This window comes from Crassostrea angulata, chromosome 2 (genome assembly GCF_025612915.1).
Source record: "Crassostrea angulata isolate pt1a10 chromosome 2, ASM2561291v2, whole genome shotgun sequence".
In the NCBI taxonomy this organism is placed as follows: domain Eukaryota; kingdom Metazoa; phylum Mollusca; class Bivalvia; order Ostreida; family Ostreidae; genus Magallana; species Magallana angulata.
Window position 1 is genome coordinate 45,903,540 of NC_069112.1, and position 23,505 is coordinate 45,927,044.

The window sequence follows — 23,505 nt, forward strand, 5'->3', positions numbered from 1 at the left end:
ATGTTCTAATGTCAAGGTCAATAATTTTATCCGCTGCAAATGCGTAAAGCGCACGCCAATGCTTTGTTTATGAAATAGCTACCATCTGCGGATGTGAAAAGTAAGAAGCCAGTTATTGTCATGTAAGATTTATAGAATCATTCAGTCAATTATGTTAGAAAAAATCAATATACACAAAACCACGCTTAAAACTAACAACAAAACACTTTTATATATGTATATAAAAAAACAAAGAAACAAATAAAACAAAACAAAACCATCGATGTGTAAAAATAAGTGTGCTAATTTTAAAAGCAACTGTGTGAATATGTAAACAAATGATAAATATAAAAGAAAACTTTGTAGATACATAATGAATGACCCTCAGCTGAGTGATAAATATGTACTACAAGAAAACATGCAAATACGTCTACTTAATGCCTCCACGTTTTATTAACTGATTATACACTTAAATACATTCTTTCACAGACTATCACACTTCAAGTTTTTGCGGAGTAAATTTCCGATTGCATAAATGCTTTAAACATATTTTTTTAGGGTTTTTTTTGTTTCTGTTTTTTATAAATTTATTTATGCTAGAACTGGAGATCTTATGAATTAAACATAACAGCGTCCCTTGCTGAGTTCAAACTGCTTAAATAGGATCTTGCAATTTTAGCTCCATAAAAGATTGTTTTACCGATTGACAATAATTTTAGTTTAAGCAATGTGCTAGATAATTATACCAGTGTCAAAGTGAAAAGTTATACCCGTCTGAGCTGCATGTATCGAACAATTATAATACAACACATGACAGACCATTGAATAGGGAGTTTATAAACACAATTGTGTTTCACGTGAGACAATTACCTTTAGAGAAAAACATTCCTACAGCAATACATTGTTTTTTCTCATAGGAAAAACAATTTTGCCAGAATAAGGAAACTTTCGTTAGGAATTTTAATTCCGATCGAAATTTAATGAAACTCCCATTTATAAGATTTTAAAATACGATAGGAACATTTTAAATATTTCCTATTAGAAAAATACCTGTCTAAATCATATTCGATAGTTTTTTTTATATATCCTGTACGATAGATACGTACATTACATTAAAATAAGATTCTCCTAAGGGATTTTTATTTATTTTTGTATGCTATATTAATTTTTAAGGTAAATATATCAACTTTCAGATGAAGCACACTAAACACAGAAATGGTTTTATAATTTCTAGACGTCCGTCTGACAATTTATAAATATTTTTTTTTACGAAACTGCACTTTAGCACTGAAATACTGTATATCCGGGTGTCAATTTAGCACTGAAATACTGTATATTCGGGGGGTTTTGCGTATCACAAAATTTGCGAATATCGGGGAAAGTGTGTAGCAATTTTAATTTGGACCAGTGATTTTTTTGCGATTTAGTGTCTTAAAGATAATAATACGGAATATAATTTCTGCGTATTCAATAATTTGCAATTCAAAAAACATTGCGGAAAAAGCTAAAATTACATTCATGAGAAAATTACCGGATATACGGTAAATATCCGGTTTAGTGGTGTTTATTTTATTAACTCCTTTTCGGTTATCAGCTTTTTTAAGTCTTGACTACGTTTGTCAGACTAACAGACTAAGCACCATCCAGGAAGTTGCATCATGCGCAAGGTCAAGCAGGATTCTATACTTTAGTCAAAATAGTCAAAATTACTAAACATTCACCTGTCTATATATACTCATATGTGTCGTTTATATAACACCAGCAGTTTTGATATAAAAAAAATCCTTCATTTAAAAACCATTGCTCAAAAGTTATTAATTTTTAATTTTATCAAAAACTGATGCCATCAGGTTGTGTGCACGGATAAAACTAAGACAAATATTGATATAAGCAGATGCACAACTATAATGTGAACAGCTAATACACTGCGTTCAGGTAACGAAGAAAACCTTTATAGATCGTATGGTTTTAGAAGATGTACAAAAAGGAAATAGAACTTCCAAACATGTCATGGCCCTAATAAGTTCCTGTAAATTCTTTCTTTTTAATTTTACGTTAATACTTAAATCTGCGATTCCGCTATTTTGTATCAAATTGCAAGGACATAAAACACAAGCACCACTTGAATTATATAATTTTCTAAAGATAAAAAAGACTGTCTGAAAAATAAAAGCGAAATTTTAAATTTCACAGGCGTTGCTTATCCCGATTTAGCGCAACTATAAACTACAAGCCTTTAGTTAGGACAAACCTTTATTCGTCTCTTTCTTCATGAATGATACAATTTAGTATCTTGACACAAATGTTATAGTGATGTGCGTTAAGGCGACCTTACAAGTATTAATACATTATATTAAAATAAAAAGGGCACACGTTTCAATGAATCTGCACTCAAACAAATGTAATTTAGTGCACAATTAACGTTGATCAAATTGTTTTTGGGGTTGTTGTGGTGGCTTAAAAACAATCATAGATAGATAGATAGATAGATAGATAGATAGATAGATAGATAGATAGATAGATAGATAGATAGATAGATAGATCCTTGGTACAGCACCAATATTTAAATGAATAAAATAGAATGCGCCAGTCCAATTAAATAAATTGTTTATTGTTAGCCCTTGCAGCTTTTTTACAATATTATTCAAATATGTTGTTGCTTCAAAGAATTCAATAAAAACTACGCATCATGTATAACTAAATGTGTATTTAAAAAACATGCTTGCGTTATAGATCGAAGTACGAAAAAATAAATTTGAGACAAGTCTGTTTAAGAAATATGAATAATTTTAAAAAAATACATCTGCTTTCATTTTTCATAATTTTTTTTTACCGATGCTATTAGTCATACCATTACTTTTAACAATATTTAACTGAAATGTTAAAACTGTGCAGGGTCTTCACAGGATGAATCTCTGCCATTCAGTCAACTGAATGATAACTGAATGGTCTGGAAAGGTGACTGAATGGCACACATATGCCATTCAGTCACATTTCAGTTACCTTTCAGTCACCTTTCAATTGACTGAATGGCAGAGATTCATCCTGTGCTTCTTGAAATATTTTATTTGTTTTGATAAATCATACTATTACCTTCTTATATTTAAGGTCGTTAGAGAACTTCTACATTAAGATTATTATAATGGTTAGGTTTTGCTCTGTAGAGCTCTAGACAATATTACTAACCTCAGCTACATGATTATCTTCTTCAACCTTAATTAAATAACTTAAAAGGTAATCATCAACACAAAGCACAATTTTACAGAGCGAAATCAATGTACATGTTTACGTGTCATAGATACTCATCGTAATGATTTACAACTGTCTCGTCAAGCTGACACTTCACTTATTTACAATGGGGGGGGGGGGGGGGGTATGGTCAACAAATTAACTCGCAAATCTAAATCTAAGATAATCTAAGATCTAAATTTCAAGATATCATTTGTTCAGCTTATTATAAAAACTTTTATTAAGTAAAGAAAACAGGGCAAATATTAGACTTTTTAAATTTAAGAATTTTCCTGTATCGTTATATTTTAAGGAGCCCTTTATTTACAGGAAATTCAAAACAGTCTAAAAATAGCCAAAACCATCGAACCCTCTTAGCTGAAGTGCCATAGAGTACACATACGCGGCTCAAATTAATTTCCTGGTTGTCAAATAATTTTCTAAGGGTTTCTTTCAGTCTAATCTTAATGATCATTAATACAACACTTCTAATGCAAAAGGTACGTACAATTGTTTTAGCGCACCTCGCAATACTGATGTAACTAAACAATTCAATTTTTTCTAGAGTGGGCATTATTTATACAATGTAGAATATATTTTTGCCCATTTAAATCTGTTCATGAATATATTTAAAATTATGCATTTAATCCTAACTAATCAATCAGGAAGCAAATGTGTTGATTTCTTCTACATCATTACAGAAACTGTATTACCTTTTCACATCATTATATATTATATACAAATCTGGGCTGCATTTTACAAAAGAACTTATGACAAAGTCGTAAATATTTACAGTCTCGTAAAATGATCTTTAGAGAACAAAATTGACATAAAACCACTTGTTTACAAATATTTCAATTCCAATTGTTATATTTTCCAGCCATGAGAATAAATTATTGATTAGTTGGTGATTAATCAGCATTCAGTAATTTGATCGTAACTTGTAAATTCTTTTGTAAAACGCAGCCCAGGGCTGCATTTTACAAAAGAACTTACGACAAAGAGGTAAATATTTACAGTCTTGTAAAATGATCTTTAAAGAAAAAAAATGATATCAAATAATTTGTTTACTAATATTTGAGTTTCGATAATTCTTTTTTCCAGCTATAAGAACAATTTTTGAATTAGTTTGTGATTTATTAACATTCACTTATTTGGTCGTAAGTCGTAAGTTCTTTTGTAAAACGCAGGACAGATTGTGATTTTTTATAAATGTACGCACAATAATTGTGTGGAGTATAAACAAACAAAAATAAATAAAAAACAGAAACTTCAATGACGAAAAAGGAAATATTTAAGAAATGAAATACTGCAGATTACTTATTTTACGCGAGTACCTCAAGGGACTCAGACACGATTTGAGCTCAAAATTTTGAACTTTATTTTTCAATTTTTAAAATTTAGAATGGTTAATATGGGTATTTGTAACGCTTTGTCAACTATTGGGTTATAAGCAAGGTACAGAGTTTGGAATTCTTTGTTTTAAACAAAGACGAGCCTTGTTATTGTTTAAATGTGTGTTTTATTGGTATAATCTTCAATATAATGATGTTCTCTTTTGTTAATAATATTATTTATAAACACATTAAACAAGTAACCTTGTTTTTCAGAGTCATTTTGTCAAAGAAATGGTAATGGCATACTTTATATTATTTGTAAACAAATATAAGACACGAGCTTTTTTTACATTACAATGAATCCTTACCTCTGTATATCTCTAAAACTTGAATTATAACATTCAAAGTTTGGTCAATCAATCAAAATGTGCAAGTATACCATTTTATATATGAAAAATTAATTTTCAAATAAAAAAAATTAATCTTAAATCATGCCCAACTCCCTTTAATTTTGCTATTCCACCTATCTTCATAAAATTCCGTGGAGCATAAAATCGCGAATTGTGAACATATGTCCGACAAAAGCGAGATGTTAAAATTCGAGAGATGTGCTTCTTCTAGCGATTCGACGCGGAATAATTATTCCTTGCGTTTAGTATTGAATCTACAGCAACATACTTTGCAATAGTGTCATATTGATTTAATACATTTTCAAAGATACAAACGATAAAAACCGAGACATATGTGGGTGTATTTCGTTTAACGCACTTTCCTCTTTGTCCGAAATTGTAGTTCCTGCATAAATGTTAGGTTTACCCATTCTCCGGTTTCAATGTAAAGCGGAAAGAGTTGATACATTGTTCAAGATGACCACTTAGCCAGCTATAAATATAGTTGTGTTGTAAAAAAAAAAAGGATCATTGACATCCCGTGACTTCTACTTGTCATGATTGTACGTCCCAACATGGCGATTTTAACATGTTGTGGAAGAGTTTGTATCGTCAAATGTTGGGGTCTATTTTTGTGGCGCAATGTGTGTAGCTTTGGTCTACCAACCCACAGATCCACAGCTCAAATATTGCAGGAGGAAGGATTCTTTTTCTCAAAAATGAATTAAGTTTGGGTCATTTCCTAGTCAAACACATGCTTAAGTCTCATATGTTTAAATTTTTTTAGAAAAATGGGCTTGTATGCATAACTTTATTTTAGGTGTGTTAAAGACCACTTACATCTAACAGGAATTATATTGTCATTACACAAAGAAATTGACCAATGTTGGACAAAATTTTCAATTGATTGTACCAAATCATAGAACAGACTCACATTCAAATAAATTCCAATTAAGCAAAACAAATGTTAGATTTATTTTCTTAAAACAAAAGCAGTTATGTGATTTTTTTTATTGCTTAAGCCCATTATATTTATATAATATAAAACACAGTTTCCCATCACTATCAAAATCTTTTTTGATTTGTGTATTATATATCTGGTGAAAAAATAACATTTAACAATCGTACATCGGTTTATCAAATGTATTTAAATGCGCAAAATTGCAACTGCTTGCAGATAAACCATTTTGATAAGCTCAGTAATATTCAAAGACAGTCATTGAAATAACCTACAGATAAATTAAATTATCAGTTGATTTTGCAAGCACTGTAGATTATCAATATTACGCAAGTACTCAATCTATTGATTCAACCACTTAGCATAAAATCGCAATATTAAGTAATAAAGTCGCGAACACCCAATTTCATAATTTCATTTAGTTTATATCTATTTGGAAATAAAAGCGGGATTTAAAAATCCGCCAGATGTGCTCCTCGAAATTTAATGCGGACATTAATTGATCGCAATTAACTAGGAAACAGTACGGAGAATTGAGTTGAATATAAAGCGCCCGATTTGAAAGTTTATTTTCCAGTGCAATTTTACGCAAAGAGTGAAATTCAAAATCTTATGATATATAAGTTAACACATCTTAAAGATCGTTTCGGCCTGCGGTGACCTTTAATTAAAATAATACATATCCTCAAAAGTTGTGAACCAAAAAAATTCACAAAAACAAACGTTGTGAGAAGACTCTTGTGTTCACTGTTATACATGTACAACTTCTTATCAAAAATATAATATTGCATCATGCAGTAGATTGGTTCGAACATAATATTTTGTCTTAGAAGCCATTTAACATTTACTGTTGAAGCTGAGTAGTCCAAGATAATGACAATGCATTTTCACGAAATGAATAACTCTTTATTCGGTAAAGATGTGACAATATATCTAATATAAGAAATTAAATTCATCTAATCCTTCATATTGATATGTCCTGTTCTTGGTATATGGGGTTTTAAATATTATTTATACAACACGATATTGATATACAACGAATGTCTAGATAATTGTTGATGCTGGTTATAACATCCTGTTGTGTTTTTTTCGTTTTGTTTGTTTGTTTGTTTGTTTGTTTGTTTTGTTTTGTTTTTGCTTTTTGTTTTTTGGTTGTTTGGGTTTATTGGTTTTTTTTTTGTTTTTTGTTTTTTTTTGTGAAACATTTCAGCTCGATTTTTGTTTCAGCGATTTGCACAAAAGAGGGGAGGAAATGGAAAAACGCATATTTTTACCGATGACATTTTGGTTTTCTTTACCATGGATAGCTTATACTTACGGTAACGTAAGATGTATTTTCAAGAAAATTGAATCGCATGACATAGCAATTCGTGTATGTGTACACATATACCATATTACTTAAGTACCCATGTTAAGCTGTCTTTTCAATCTTACAGAAAACATTGCTTTACGCAAATTAGCTATGCAGCAACATCCGTTCGTGCCTCGCGATCCCTCATACCGTATTTTCGATTTTTCCGCCTCTAATGCTGTGGATGGACTGAAGACAGATTGTTCTGCCTATGGAGGTCAATGCACACTGTCAGGGGTCAATAAACGTACAGCACTTTGGATGGTTGACCTTGGGTCCATTCTGAGCATCCATCATATTACCATTTACTATAGAACCGACAACATTACCTGGGGTAAGTATCAGAGTTTATATCTTTAACAGCTTCGATAATCCTGGCCAGTTTTAGGCACTATAATTTTCTTGTGGAGAAGAAGAGCTCTATATAGAGATATAGGAGAACATTAAAATTGCAAAGCTAAATTATTCGGTTTTTTGTTTTTTTTATTGTCAATTAACAGCTTTTGATTAAAAATATCATATTTGAAATGTATGAAAGATTGAGAATTTGTTGACTATCAAGAACCCTTTACATGTAGATGACAAAGTTCTCCATACATAATTGTTAAAACAAACACGCAATTATTAAGGTCTTCCGTTGGAAACGGAAGACCTTATTGTTTTTGCTTTGTTTCTTTTCCTCTATTATTATTATTATTAATTTTTTTTTCTGTCACGTTTTCTCAAAAACGCTTCAGCCGATTTTCATGAAACTTTCAGATCTTATTTATGACAAAATTTGTAAGAAAATTACACGAGATTTTTTTGGTCGTCACTTCCGGTACCGAAATATTAAAGATTTTATGTTTTTGCTTGTTCACAATTTTTCTCAAAAAGTATTCCAGATAGGACTTTCAAATTTTCAGAGAAGGTAGAGAGTGAACGTCCGCAGTGCCCTTCGCATATCCAAACGTCCGCCGTCACTTCCGGTCGTCACCGGAAGGAAATGAAAAACCTTAATTTTTCAATTTTTTAGATTTGAATTTTTTTTATTTTTTCATTCGATAGAGACGCTCTGAAAACTTCTGAATATGAAATTCGTTTTAAACTCGATCCACGCATTCTTGAGATTTTGGACTCCAAATTTCTGAAGCGAGGGTCTGCGTAGCTCAGTCGTTAGAGTGGTGGACTTGTGGCCAGGCGACCCGGGTTCAGTCCCTGAGTGCCGAATCTTTTGTCTTTCTTATTTGTGTTTTGATTAATGGCTTTATTTTTAAAATGATGGATTTGAATGTATTCCGTTTTATTTTTGTCATAAATAAAAAAAAAAAAATAGCGGCTTTTTTCAGTACAAATATAGAGCTCTTTTCTGTCAGCAGCTCTCTAAATTCCGACGCTCGTCGCATCGCCGACACCAAAGACATGCCGCCGAAGTGCCCCTGCAGTTCGACCGCATTAGAGTTCGCTGGGTCGCTTTGCCGGCATCAAAGAAATGCCGCCATCTCAATGACTGTATGCACACAATATTTAGCAATGCACCCACGTTATTCTACTCGGCTTAAAAAGGAGGACTGCTTAGTATTTAATCCCATATATAGATACACACATGCATGTATACATGCGATTATTGACCTAGGTTTCTTATATATTGATTTCCTGAACATTATAAAACACTATGTAATCTCTCTCTCTCTCTCTCTCTCTCTCTCTCTCTCTCTCTCTCTCTCTCTCTCTTTCTCTCTCTCTCTCTAAAGTACAAATGTTTTAGCATTTGAATAAGAATTAGTACAGGTAACATGGAGTAAAGTGGATAGTAGCTAAATGAACATTGGCGTCAAAAAAATATACATATTTTATATCAAGTTACGGGATAATGTCTATGGATTCAAATAATTTAAAATGCACTGTTTAATGATTGTCTTCTTACTGATTGGAAGTCAACGCTAAAAAGTCATTTTTATTACAGATGGTGTACTTTTTCCTTTTTTTGTGCATGTCTATATACTGATACAAATCTGTTGCCTGTCGGGATTAAGAAAAACCTCCGAAGTTTATACACGTAACTATACAAACGAACGGGTGACTGCGACAATATTTAAAAACTGACCACCCGTTTATGAGTGTTTGAGCCTAAGAATAAATAGATGTAAAAAAAAAATCAATAGTTACATCTTTCAAACAACGCTTCAATATTGTTCTAACATATGTATTTTATTTAGAAATTGTGTAATATGTGATATTTAGAATTTGATATTCTACGTTTAATATAGAAGTCACCGACCGACCCCCCCCCCCCCTCCCAATTCATAAAATCATTTTGTTTTTCTGGCCCGATTTTACTTGATCTTTGATTTTGGGCCTTTAACTTCAACTAATTACCATTCTAGATTACTGTACTAATTACCAGACCAATTCGTTCATTAATAACAGAGTTATGAAGTTTTTGGCATTTGAGTTTCAATTGTCGTGTTTGACGTGTACTATAAAAAAATTCTAACTCCCAAGCCCTTCTTTTAATCCTAATGAAAATTCGTGAAAATGAACCTCGGACCCCATTCTTATTGTCTGTGAAATATGCAGCGGATTGAACAATTAAGACGAAATTTCTGAGATTTAACAGCGCTTATTGCCTATACGTGGAAATTAAATTTACACAGTACACCCACCGACCCCCCCCCTTCCTATTCACAAAATCATTTAGTTTTTCTGGCCCGATTTTACTGGATTTGTCATCTTGAACTTTATTTTCAACCTAGTTCAAGTCTAGATTACTGTACTAATGACCAGAACTTTTCGTTCATTTTTAAAAGAGATATGAATTTTTGGGCATTCGATTTTCGATTGGCGTGCTTGACATGTACTGTAGAAAAAAAATTCTAACTCCCGAGCCCCTTACTCAATCCTAATGATATTTTGTGTAAATGTACCTCGGACCCCATTCGTATTGTCTGCCAAATATGCAGCGGATTGAACAATTAAGAATAAATTCCTGAGATCAAACGGCGAGTATAGCCTGTACAGAGACTTAAATTTACACAGTACAAGGGATGTAAGCAGCCGCGTTATATTTCTGTTGCATGTATATTTCTTGTTTTCCATTTTGTCTGTATCTACGATAGCGTGTGAACTACTTATGAATGTTAGAACTGTGGAAATTTCTGTCATCAAATGTTACCGAATAAATTTACGTGTTACTGATTTCGTTATTTCTACATTTATAAAGATTTTATCAATCCTGCTGAAATAGAACAGTCAAACATAATAGTAAACGACACGAAAAAAAATCTCAACACTAAAATACATGGGTAAAATGCATCAGTCATTGTTTTAGGACTTCCCCTAATTGTTGTTAACCGAATCCGAGATCCGTTGTTTTTCATCTCATACAAAAACTCAGCTCCTCTCCCGGGCGGAAACTCCCAAAATTCAAAGACAAATTCGGGAATTATTTCGCGTTAGCCATGTTTTGAGATACCTGAAAAGGTTGTGTGTTCTAATCTCGCCGGAGCCAAGATTTGCTCTTTCTCTCTATTACTTTCTCTCCTTTTTATTTCTTTTTCTAACTAAAATATTCAACATAAAAGGGTTGTTGGACTGTAGTACAAGTCGACAAACACTCTTCAATTAAGATTTAGACAAAAACAGTGTTTTATTATTAGGGTCTTCCGTCTTCAGCGGAACACTCTTCTATTCTTATTATTATTAGGGTCTTCCGTTTACAAGGGAAGACCCTCTTTTTTTCTTTGGTTTCTTTTTATTACAGGTCATTAGACCTGTTATTAGGTCAAAAGATCTCTTATTTAATATGATATAAAATGGGGCTGGTCCTTCAAATTAGGAATCCAACGGGGTCTATAATCCTTCATCCATCGCTCTTTTAGATCACATCTGCATTTCTTGATATGTTTCGTTGATGAAGATAAAAGGCAAGGTCATTTCCTCTTTCTAAAAATCGGACGGAAGACCTCCTCGTTGCTCGCAACGAGATCGTGTCTAGTTATTATTATTATTTTAAATTTGTCTCTTAAACTTTGATACAATATAAAATTAACACTTAAACTGTGAAATTATTTCAGGGGAAGTACATGTATAAAGGAAATGCAAAATATTCATCAGATATTGAGAAGCTTTGCAAGATTATACTTAACAATGGAATTCACTATTCGATTCATTTTCTTGAGATTTATATGTATTTAGAAAAACATATTCCAAGAAAGTATCTAACCAATAAAAGATAAAAGTTTAAATGATTTCCTTTGGCAGAGAATGTGTAAAATACTTTAAAAATTGATAATATCGCAAGTAAAGTATATTTATTAGAATTAAGATATATTTATTTATTTATTTATCTACATAAAATTGATTTCAAGCGGATGTAATTTTGATATATTAAGTATGCATGGAAAAAAAAGTTGACCAGTCTTTAATTCAATTTTAATTTTATCCTCTTTGCCCTCGTTACCAGCAGACAATCTAACCAGTTTATAGTCCTATTTAAATTAATGTGTTGATTAGAAAAAACAGAATCCATCACACCACGATAAAATGATTTGAAAATTAAGAAAGGACAACTAAAAATCAAGCAAAAACAACATGATACCCCTCTTTACAGTAAATGACAAAATTAAAAGGGTCAAATAGTCGTGGCTCTTCTGGAGGGGATTCGATCTCTTAATGAAGAATATTTCTGTATTAAGATCTAAGAAGATGCTCAAATTGTCAAGCTAAAATATACAAGATTTTTCTTCTCTAAATAAAAGTGCATAGTTTAGAATACCATTCGTAAAAATATGAGGTAATCAGGCTCCGTAAGTCGTGTTTAACAAAAAAAAAATTAAAAAAATAACGGCTAACGACCAAATTAATGAATGCTAATAAATCATCAACAAATCAATCATTTATTCCAATGGCTGGAAAAAACGATTATGGGAATTGAAATATTTGTAAACAAATGGTCTATATTTTCCCCAAAGGTACAAGTAGTACGATACGACTAAATACTTCAATTGTATTCGAATTGCCCTTAGTCAATTACTTTTCGTTCTTGTAATTATTAACCCTGTATTGGCATTCGATTTTTTTCTTGTATTCATGAATATATCATGATTGTACGTTACCGTATCTGTATTTATTTTTATCTCTTTTTTTCAAGTGAATTTCTTTTTTTTTTTTTTTTTGCTTTAACAATGTATTTTTCAATTAATACGTCTATACTTAAGAAGTTATATCATTAAAGGAAAGTTTTGCTTTGTAAATTGTTCAGTTTCATGAAAGTATTTGTCAAAATTTTGCGCACAGAACATCGTATGAATATAAACTAACAGTTTGTAAAGGAAAAACAACGTATAAAGCATCTTATTTTTTTTTATAATTTATTTCTTTAAAAAAAAAAAACAGACATGCAAAACAGACATTCAATCACACACACACATACACACTTATGAATAAACACTGAAATTTATCATTTTGTGATTACTTGCTTACATGGGGAAAAAAATAAGTGTAGAAAAAAAAATATTCATGATACAGTGTAATAAAAATAAATCAGATATCAGCAGCAAATATATCTTTCCAACTATCCCATAAGTTTTCAAAATATTGTAGTTTACCAGTTTGTCATCTTATTTGTTCAAGGTCCTAGCAATGGTTTTGTCCATAGATTCCTTGGGTTCTCTGTATTCATAATGAACACCACAGAGGGCAAAGATTTGGTATCATGTTTCCATGACACGACGTTTAATGACACGACTATACCGGCAGTGTTAACTTTAAATTGTACCACCCAGGGGAGGTACGTCATCTACTACAACAACAGGACAGCTACTAATTTGCCATCCTTCTACTCAGAATATGCGTTCACCGAACTGTGTGAATTTGAAGTATATGGTAAGTGGCTTCAGGTTAAGAGAGAGAGAGAGAGAGAGAGAGACAGAGAGAGACAGAGACAGACAGACAGACAGAGAAAAGGAGAGACAGAGAGACAGACAGACGGACGGACGGACAGAAAGACACACAAAAGAAAAAGATACCCTTAAAGAGTGAAATAAACACTAACGTGTGTTTGGAAAAGTGTAAATAGGAAAAGCATAATGAAATTGACTATAATGCTTTATTTACCTATAAATTAAGATTTTTTCCGTAAACCTTCAACGTGTGACGATCTGTATACATAGATAAAATTATATATATATATATATACTATGATTTTTGCAGGCTGTTCCAATCCCGGATACTACAGCGAGAACTGTTCCATGCCGTGTCCACCCCACTGTGTAAACAGTCGGTGTCATATAGAGACTGGTCATTGCTTTGAATGTGAAGATGGATATCGGGGACCAATGTGTGAACAACGTATGTTTTGCACATTGACTTCATCATTTGGAATTTGTTGCCTCTTAAATATTGAAAATATGGATTGTGTTTTAAGAATTATCTTTATCGTTATCTCTATATATAGGAATCCATCATTTATTTCATAGTGTCTATCTAAAAGCATACACTGTCAAAGCCATGTTAAGGGATAAAGAGGAAGTCACAATACCTTAACAAATTCTCAAAAGTTTTATTATCAGAAACATATAAATGATTTCATTCATTATTTGAGCTTCAACAGAGTAATTAATCGTTTTAAAAAAAATTAGAAAAAAAACGACGCCGTTTAGAAATGTATGTATTTACATGTACATGCAATTTACCGGATGAAAATTGAAATGAAAGAAGCTTATATATATCATGGGGTGCTGTGGTGTTTTATTCATTTTAACTTTTCTAGTTATGTTATATATAAACAACATTTTTTCTCTGTTATTGCCATAATTTTTGATACTGAAGACCCTGCGTTACATTACATTAATTACAAATTACATTACATTACAATTAACTGCATTACAGTTTGTCAAAACAACACATTTGGAGGTGGTTGTTCAGAGAGTTGTGGCCAATGTCTTAGTGGACTCCAATGTCACCACGTTACTGGATCTTGTTACCTTGGATGTGCACCAGGGTACTATGGAAGTCAATGTAAAACGGGTAAAGTCGATGACAAATTACTCTTACTCTTTATTTACGTTAAGCGGGCTCAATTTTCAAGACTTTTTTCAAACTGTATTGGTCTCCTTTGGAACAGCTATTAAAATTTAGGAAAATACCTTAATTCAAAAGATAAAATGTAGGGTTTTTTTCTTTACTGAATAATACTTTCTAGCTTAGCAAATTACAACATTAACATTTAGAAGATCTGATGGTTGATTTGTTAAACATCTAGCTTCCTTGAACACATAAGCTTACAAGTGAAACAAACAATTCCTACATTCACGATAATGATAGAGTTGAAAAGAATGGACGTTTAAGAGGATCCTTATTTTGATTAAAAAGAAAATTATAAACCCAACTCTTAACGTAATACATATTTTAAAATTTCTTTAAAATATTAAGATGTTGGACATCAAATCAGTTTCATTGGAAGATAAAACAAAAAAATGTTTAAATTTAAGAGACACAGTAAAAAAACAAACTGTGTCCAGTATTCATTTATCCGTTTTAAATGTTTACCAAGTTTCAGTATGCTATTTCTACATGCAATAGTACACTTTAATTTCAGAGCGTATGTTGTCGTGTTATAAGCGAGATAGAAAGTTCATAATTCTATGTAATGTAAACAAAGCTCAATTCATGATTTTACTTACATTTTGAAAACCCAACAAGAAGACCTAGTATGAATGTGAAAAACGCTAAAATCTGTTTTATTTTGTTCAAAACGTATTAGCGGAAAGAAAAATCAGCTTGAAAACGATCTTTGACGTATCAATTGAACTTCGTTTTCATAACAGAACAGAAATGTAAGCTCTGATTCTTGCTTATAACCCTTCCACTGACCCTCAAATTTTGGTTGATCATTTAAATGGCAATAATAAAACATTTGTAAACAATATAAACAGAAAAAAAAATAAAATTGAACCAAAATGGTGACCCTTTTAGAAATAGAATAGCTATTTTTATATCTGTGGGTAGATAAAAACGGGTTAGTCGCTTTAGAGTCAGCTGACTATCTTTCCGTTTTTAACCAATTAAAATAATCTATTTTGTTAGTCCAATCAAATCAATGTAAATCAGATTGAAAGTTGTGATACATATGTACTTTGAATCTCTAGGTAAGTCAGGTGTAATTTTCTAAAAGAAAAAAAAAACAACCAAACAAAGAAATAGAGACAGTTAGTTAGTAAGCTAGTTAAGTAAGATAGATAAGATGTTAATTCATTTCAAAGTTTATGCATTTAATATTATTATACTTTTATGTAAAATACTAAAATCTGATTGGTTTAGACGCAGTTGATAATCCGTTCTATTACCCTCAGCGTTAGCAACACACTTAGCAACGGGTAACACAACGAATTGTTACATGCGCGTAAATCATGCGCGTACGGTTAACCAAAGAATTCACGTCATTCCTATATAAAAGCAGTAAAGTTTTGTTGAAAATTAAGACATTCAGTATAATAAAATAAATAGTGCCTGTTTGGGGGGGGGGGGGGGTAAGAGATAAAATTGACACCCCTCGAATATACCATTGTCAACCTCCGCTTCGCGTCTGTTGACAATGGTTTTCTAGGTGTGTCGATTTTAACTCTTACCCTCCAAAACAGGCATTATATATATATATATATATATAGTGTTACCTTTGTGCAGTCAGTACAAGAAATAAATGCAAATAAAGCTAACGAATAAATATCATTAGTTAATTGTAAAGAGGGTACGATGGTCATGATAATGTATAGATTTTTTTTTGTTTCCCTTTGGAAAAAAAGGTTATCAAATAAGATACAGGATTTTTTTCTCTTACCTTATAAACGTGTATAGCTACAAATCATACAGTGTATCTTAATACTTCTAAAAGTAATATCATCTTATATTGAACTCTATATCAATTTTTTTTCTCTATCGAAATTTTCTTGTTAAAAATGATTAAACTATTAAAGTGAAATACATGTACATTAAGTGTTTTGATTATAAAGTATGTTTAAAATGGTCACTTCCTTGTTTTATTAATATCTACTAAATGACACCATATCGTTAGTTTTGAGAAAGAAAGAAATCATTAACTTTTCCGACTTATACAACCTTTATAAAAAGAACAATAATACACTAAATACCATAAAAGTCAAAATCTAATAATATATGTAATGTCAAAACTTAACGTTAACTGAAATAAAAATGAACTGTTATACTTTTTTAAAGAAGTTATTGATATTAACAAGTATAAATAATCTTCTAAAACATCTTACAGTCTAAACATTAAAAACAAAAACATGAATCAACGTTCGTTGTGATTGTTTGCACTCAACCTATAGAATAACGAGGGTATTCAATCCTTTGTGAACTTTTTCATGAAGTCACAATGATAATCGGTACGCGCTTATCGTTTGACGGTTTGTTGGTAGCATGTAAAACACAGGTAGTTTAAACTTTTTGAACAATTTTCCTTTATTTAAACGTAAATGTGTTATTAACAGCTATGTTAAAAAGTTCACCGGGATATGAACTTGGTTGGTACGGGATGAAATCTTCTGAGAAGCCCTTCAGATTTCACAGGATTTGATCACTTAACCAACAAAGGGTTGGTACGGGATGAAATCTTCTGAGAAGCCCTTCAGATTTCACAGGATTTGATCACTTAACCAACAAAGTTCATTTATCGGTGAACTTTTTAACTTGCTGTTTATTTCTTAATTGAATTGTATATCATAGAATGTTAAATAATAGAATGCAAGTTACAAAAAATATCATTATTAATAGTTTCACTTCCTGAACCACATCTATACATACTTAATGAAGCACCAGCTTAATTATGTCCTCAAATTGCTGAGGACCTTTAATATCCATTAAGCTTATTTTGCAAAAAAATGGCATATAAATATATATAGTAAAAAAACGATCAGTCTATACCTTCTTATTAAAACACGGTGACAGCGCGCACGCTTAAAAACATGCTTACAACGAATTATTTTCCATTCCGCAAGTCATTAATTACACAAAAAGGTACATGTACATTTGGTATAACGAATCCATTTTCAAAGACCTTGGTACTTTGCTAAAGAAGTGTTTTAGCTAATGATTTTTTTTTTGAATTGCAAAAACCAGTAGTGTAACAGAGAGTAATATCTCACTATAATTGAACTCGGCTTTAAATGAAAGGTAATCAATTGTGGTTATTAAGTCGATGATATAGGCTACCAATGTCTTTTTTTTTAATTTTTTGACCTTTACTATAGGTAATAATTTAAAGTGATACCCAAAACTATTACTGAAACCACAATATCTAACAAGGTAAACTTCTGCTATTCAGTCAGTAAAATTATGACTAAAAAGTTACTTAAACATGACCGAAAAGTTAGTTAAAGGTGACTGAATTATGCCTTTCAGTCGCATTTCCAAAAGTGTTGGTTAACATTTACACATGTAGTTGCCTGTGTAATAGAACTCTATTAGGCGTATTATAAAAGAGGGTTCATATACATGAATATTTAATCAACTGTGTTTTCATTCAGCATGCCCAAGTGGGAACAACAGATCCAATGGCAACTGTATACAGGTATACCAACGCATGAATCAAAGATAAATATGAAGAAAATCAACTGGTTTTTTTTTTAATTGCATTTTTGTTTTGGTGGGGATTTGAGGGCAGGCGTTAGGTACCGTAAATGTACTTTATTCTAAATGCAGAAATATAATTTTCAATGCTGATTTTTATGGTTATCAAGAAGAGTATGTAACCAATGCCAAGATAACTAACTATATACCGTGTTGTTTATTTATGTTGGTTATTTCGTGTCATTGGATTTATGATTGCGTCAAGTTTTTTGTTTTTTTTAATTAACAACAAAACATTTTCTAAATCTGATCAAAGAAAAGATAAAATATTATGTAAAACCTAACAATATTTGATTTATTGAGCAAATTGGAAATACAAAATTCTCGTTTTCTGTTTTTTCAGTTCTTTTCGATGTTGTGGCTTTGATTTTGTTTTTATATTTCAGATTTCTATACTCTCTCTCTCTCTCTCTCTCTCTCTCTCTCTCTCTTTCTCTCTCTCTCTCTGCCAATATGTAATTCATTCGTTAGAGCACAGTACTCATCATTTTCTCTCATTCTTACTCATTTAGGATTCATCTCAGGAAAATAAAGAAATCGGAAGAAATAATCAAACCGGAAATATGATTATCTATGTTGCTATTGGTGGATCGGTAGGAGTCGTGTCTGTTGTAATTGCAGTAACTGTCATAGTGTACAAACTAAGGTAGGAGTATTTATGTATTTAGTGCACATATAAAAAAAGTACTATTGTATTGTATACCAATGCAAGGATCAGCCCAATTGAAAACTTTTTTGGTCATTGTAAGGCAGTGTTTAGAATTACCATTACCAATTCTTTCTTTCTTGAAGTTGTCAAGGGTGTCTTATCCGCCTTTACTCAAAAACATGTTTCCAAGTCAAGGGTTTTCTACAGCGGGGTGGATTGTAAACTCTTGACTTGGGAAGACGTGTTTGAGTAGCAAAACGGATCAGAAACTGGGGAAGATGTACATTACCATTAAACTTTTTTTAAAATACAGTAATCTATACGAAAACTGCTTGATCCATTTTAAAGTTATTGCTTTTGGATGGGCATCTAAAAAATAATTGATTCTTTTATTCATCAATCTATCATTATTACTTGATTTTATATTTTTTTTTTGTCAAGAAAACGAGTTTTGATCAGGCAGTCATTAACTTTAATTTAACACTCTCTTTCATAACAAATAATAACAAAGACGCAGTGGCAAGAAGGATCATCTGTCGAACACACAGGCATCAGGTGAGTAGACTACAGCTTTTACAAACACTTAATGATAAAACATACCAAAGATTCCTTATATTTTGCGAGAACTTTATTCCGCATTTCGGCCGTTTTGCATCAAATAGCAAGAATCTAAAATTCGCGAGACCTGATTTTTTTTTATCTTTGTTCCATTAAGTTATCAATTCTCAGAGAAATAGAAGCGATATTTTAAAATCCGCGAGATGTGTGTTCTTCGCGATTTTACGCAGATAACAATCATTTGCGTTTAATTAAGAATTTAAAGTAGTTAAAGTTAAATATAACTTGGAATTCAGTGTGAAAACGTACTAATATAAGTAATATATTACTCTTATAACTTATATTTCTCATCAATATTCTAATTACAAAACAAACGGTAATTTTTTAAGTCATTAATATGCCCCCAAAAAATCGTATTGAGTACATGATAAAACTTTTAAAAATTATACGTGTGATCTAGAATAGTGAAATAGTCCATTGAAAGCAAACTTAATATTATCATGGTAATTTATGGAGTGTATTGATCTCCATCGAGCTTTGTATAATGATATAGAAAAATACCGCCCAAAAAAAACACACAATTAAAATTAATTTACACATGATCTTTATTATTATCATTATCATCATTTTTTTCCCTCAATGATACTCTTAACAGTTTAAAGTTTAAAAAGAAAATGACAATAACAAACTGTAAACCAACTCAAAAATCCATTTATCGAAATGCAAACTCAAAGAAGAGCAACACGGACCTCTAAAGTGATGTAGGGGGGATCAGGTACTTCGGAGGAGTGAGCATCCCCTGCCGACCCTCATATCTAGAAATCCGAAATAGATGGGTATTTTGTTAACCATCCAACTTCCTAAAATGATATTTATTAGAATAAAGCGTATATATCAATCAACAGTGTGTTCACTTAAGGTGGAATAACACATCATCACAAAATGGCTCATTTCTGATCGAAACGACATTTCGTTTTATAAAACAGGATTTTATCGACGACAATACGTAACTTACTCAATAGCCTAGTAGATAAAGTATAGGGCTTATGATCCGTGTATTCCGAGTTCAAATCCAACAGGGGTTTTGTTGTTACTTACTGAATTATTTTTTTTTACAAATATTCCTTTATTATCCCAAAACTACAAATTGTTTGCTTATTTGACATATGCATAGTTTATTAATCATTAAATCTTTCATAATCCAATAATTTACTAATACATGTATTTTGAGTGACTTTCCCAGGTGTGTAATTGAACTTTAAACAGTGCATATGTGTTTTCAGATAAACAACCGAACAACGAGGACGTTTCCCTTCAATACGACGATAACATTCAGGACTCCAAGTGTCATGGAGAGTCATCTTCACAGAAGTCGGAATATTACTGCGAACTGGCGGAAACTGAATACAATGATACTGCAACTGGAAGAGCCTATGAAAATATCTGATTCGATTATGTCAATGAACTGTGTCACAATTATGTTCCAACCATACTCCCATACTTTTGGTTGAGTTCTAGTATCTAAACTTTGTTTGAAATGTATTTCCATACTTTTGAGTTATTTATATATTTTTGCTTGCATGAGTGGTCACTGGGTGTAGTAATACTACTGGAGAAAACCTGTTTAACAGGTATTATTTATTTTTAAATAAACTTGCTAAGTGGTTTGAAGAGTGAGGTTAGATGTATTCTGGGCGACACGCTGTGTGGACGTGTCTGTACTCTTGGTGAGATATCTTGGGCGTTTCCCATGCTGTGTGATCTTGGGAACGGCATCCCTGTGTGGGCTTATTTGTGTGAGAGAGATACAACCCAGTAAGTGTTACATTATTTCTATTTTTATGGTTGATATTAATTCTGCATTGTGAGTAGAGTTAGACTACAGGTATGTGAAATTGTAATTTAAATAGCTGTTATGTTACGGTAGCCCAGAATTGTAATATACTGCAGCGGTGTGTTTAATGAGTCAGTATATGTATCTAATTTCAAATAGGTGTATAAGAAAACTTATTATGCCACGTTGTTCGATATTGAAATAGGTGACCACGGAGTGGGCACGTGCACGTGGTGGACCATGTTATATCCGTGGAAGGACTTATGGTGGGACAAATAATATCCAAACCAAAAACTTATGCTTTTCCAGTCCTCCGGAACTTACCTTATGTGAGACGTCTTGTCGAATGCCATCTAGTTCATCCGATAGAACTGATGTCAACAACCTCCTAATTATTGTATATTTGTAAATAAATTGTGTTTGTTTTGTAAATTTTGTTTTGTTTGACTTACAAGGACCATCCTTTTACCAGATTGGTGAAATGTGTTAAGAACCTAGTATACAATTTGAATGCAATTGTGACATTTTGGTGGCAGCGGTGGGATGGTCTTTGTTTAGTCATTTTTTTGTGGTACTATTTGTGTGAACTACTCGCATATTTTTCCATTGTAATATGTTTTAGTACCTGTGCTTACTTTTGAGTTTTTTTTTCTAATGTAGCAATTTTTTTTTGAAAAACTCAAACATTTTTACATTGTATGTCTACATTTTTTCGCACGTTGAGCGGTTTGTTGCTCAATTTTTTTCTTTTTGAACATGGAATTCATTGAGTTGGGTACTAGATTAGGATTGAAAGATGAAGATTTGAAAGAGATTGAGCTAGAAACGATAAAGAGATAAACAGAGTTACAGATACAGAAAAACTCAGAGATAGCTGCTGCAAGTGCTTCTGCATAAGTCAGGCTAAACTTCCCAAACTACCAGTTTTTGAAGAAACTAATGACTGTATTGACTCCTATTTACAGAGATTCGAGAGATTTGCATTCAACGCAAAATGGGAAGAGTCCATCTGGGCCATCAATCTCAGTGCATTGTTAAAAGGTAAAGCTCTGGACGTTTATTCTAGATTACCTGCAGGTGAAGCTCTCAATTACGGATGTCTGAAGCAGGCGCTACTAAAGCGATGCCAACTGACAGAGGAAGGATTTCACTCAAAGTTCCGTAATTCTAAACCAGAACAAGAGGTCATCAAAGGATCAGAGAACATTGGAGCATATTTCCTGAGTCGGCATGTTGCAGAATAGATTAGTTTTAAGTGCATGAACTGTTCAACTTACGGCACATTTCATTTACGATAAAATGTTACAAAATTGTATTTTGTTCTTAGGAAAGGAGGTATTGTCACAATTATGTTCCAACCATACTCCCATACTTTTGGTTGAGTTCTAGTATCTAAATTTTGTTTGAAATGTATTTCCATACTTTTGAGTTATTTATATATTTTTGCTTGCATGAGTGGTCACTGGGTGTAGTAATACTACTGGAGAAAACCTGTTTAACAGGTATTATTTATTTTTAAATAAACTTGCTAAGTGGTTTGAAGAGTGAGGTTAGATGTATTCTGGGCGACACGCTGTGTGGACGTGTCTGTACTCTTGGTGAGATATCTTGGGCGTTTCCCATGCTGTGTGATCTTGTTATATATATATATATATATATATATATATATATATATATATATATATATATATATATATATATATATATATATATATCGTCTTCAAGATTTATTGGAAACCTATACGATTTGCTCCCCAAGAAAAGTTGACTCGAGTGCAACAAAAGAAAAATAAACTGCCCTCAAAATAGAAAGAGTTGTCCTTGATACAAAGAAAATCCTCTTTTCTTTATATTTTTACAATATGACAAAATTTAGTATATGTTAAACATAAATTTCATACATTGTGGAAAATCGTACGAAGAGTAATTTATGTCTATTTTCACCAATTATATTTATTTGTCAAGTACTTTCTCAATTTATGTGAATACAATCTATCGAAACTTTTTAATGTGTTTTCCTCCCATCCTGTGTGTTTTGAAGTGACCCAGCAACAATTGAGTTTACTAAGCAAATAATGTTAACGTCGATCGACCGGACTTCTCGGTATTATTAACTACACCGTAATACTAAATACTGAAATCAATCTTAATTTTGTTGGGATCATTTGAAAAAAATGGATTGATATCAAAACCGATTTAAAACATATTTGGAATGTCCTCAGGCTACTCTCTCTCTCTCTCTCTCTCTCTCTCTCTCTCTCTCTCTCTCTCTCTCTCTCTCACACACACACACACACACACACACACATAATGATTACATTTACTAATTTAACGAGCGAAGAAGGTAAGGATTAGGTCTTTGTCTTCATGCCAAAGTTAATTGAACTGCCAAACAAAACTGAAATATATTTTAAGAAAAATACAGAAATATTATTGTCTTCCAAAAACCCCTTTGTAAAAGACCGTTCTTTTTACAATGTCAAAAAAATGCTACAATATCAAATTTCGACCATAAGCATCAAGACAATTTCCTTTTTCCGGCTATTTGTTACTCAGTATTTATGAAACTATTCCTCATTATGATAACGCCTAAGTG

At 31.9% G+C, this 23,505-nt stretch overlaps 1 protein-coding gene across 2 annotated transcripts; it reads left to right on the forward strand.

Annotated features, from left to right (window-relative positions):
• Nucleotides 1–3,628: 3,628 nt before the first annotated feature.
• LOC128171052 (multiple epidermal growth factor-like domains protein 10) lies at nt 3,629–22,540 on the forward strand. 2 transcript variants are annotated; one of them, XR_008241995.1, is made up of 11 exons: nt 3,629–3,707; nt 7,119–7,210; nt 7,328–7,576; nt 12,856–13,107; nt 13,435–13,572; nt 14,113–14,250; nt 17,766–17,809; nt 18,381–18,514; nt 19,029–19,072; nt 20,359–20,890; nt 21,115–22,540. XR_008241995.1 is itself a non-coding variant. In XM_052836812.1 (10 exons), exons 2-10 carry the CDS (start codon nt 7,144–7,146, stop codon nt 20,520–20,522), a joined length of 1,230 nt encoding a protein of 409 aa, XP_052692772.1. In that variant the 5' UTR covers nt 3,629–3,707; nt 7,119–7,143; the 3' UTR covers nt 20,523–21,100. The 2 variants fall into 2 exon arrangements, 1 of the variants encoding a protein (XP_052692772.1); XM_052836812.1 differs by lacking the exon at nt 21,115–22,540 and having other exon boundaries at nt 20,359–21,100.
• Nucleotides 22,541–23,505: the final 965 nt, after the last annotated feature.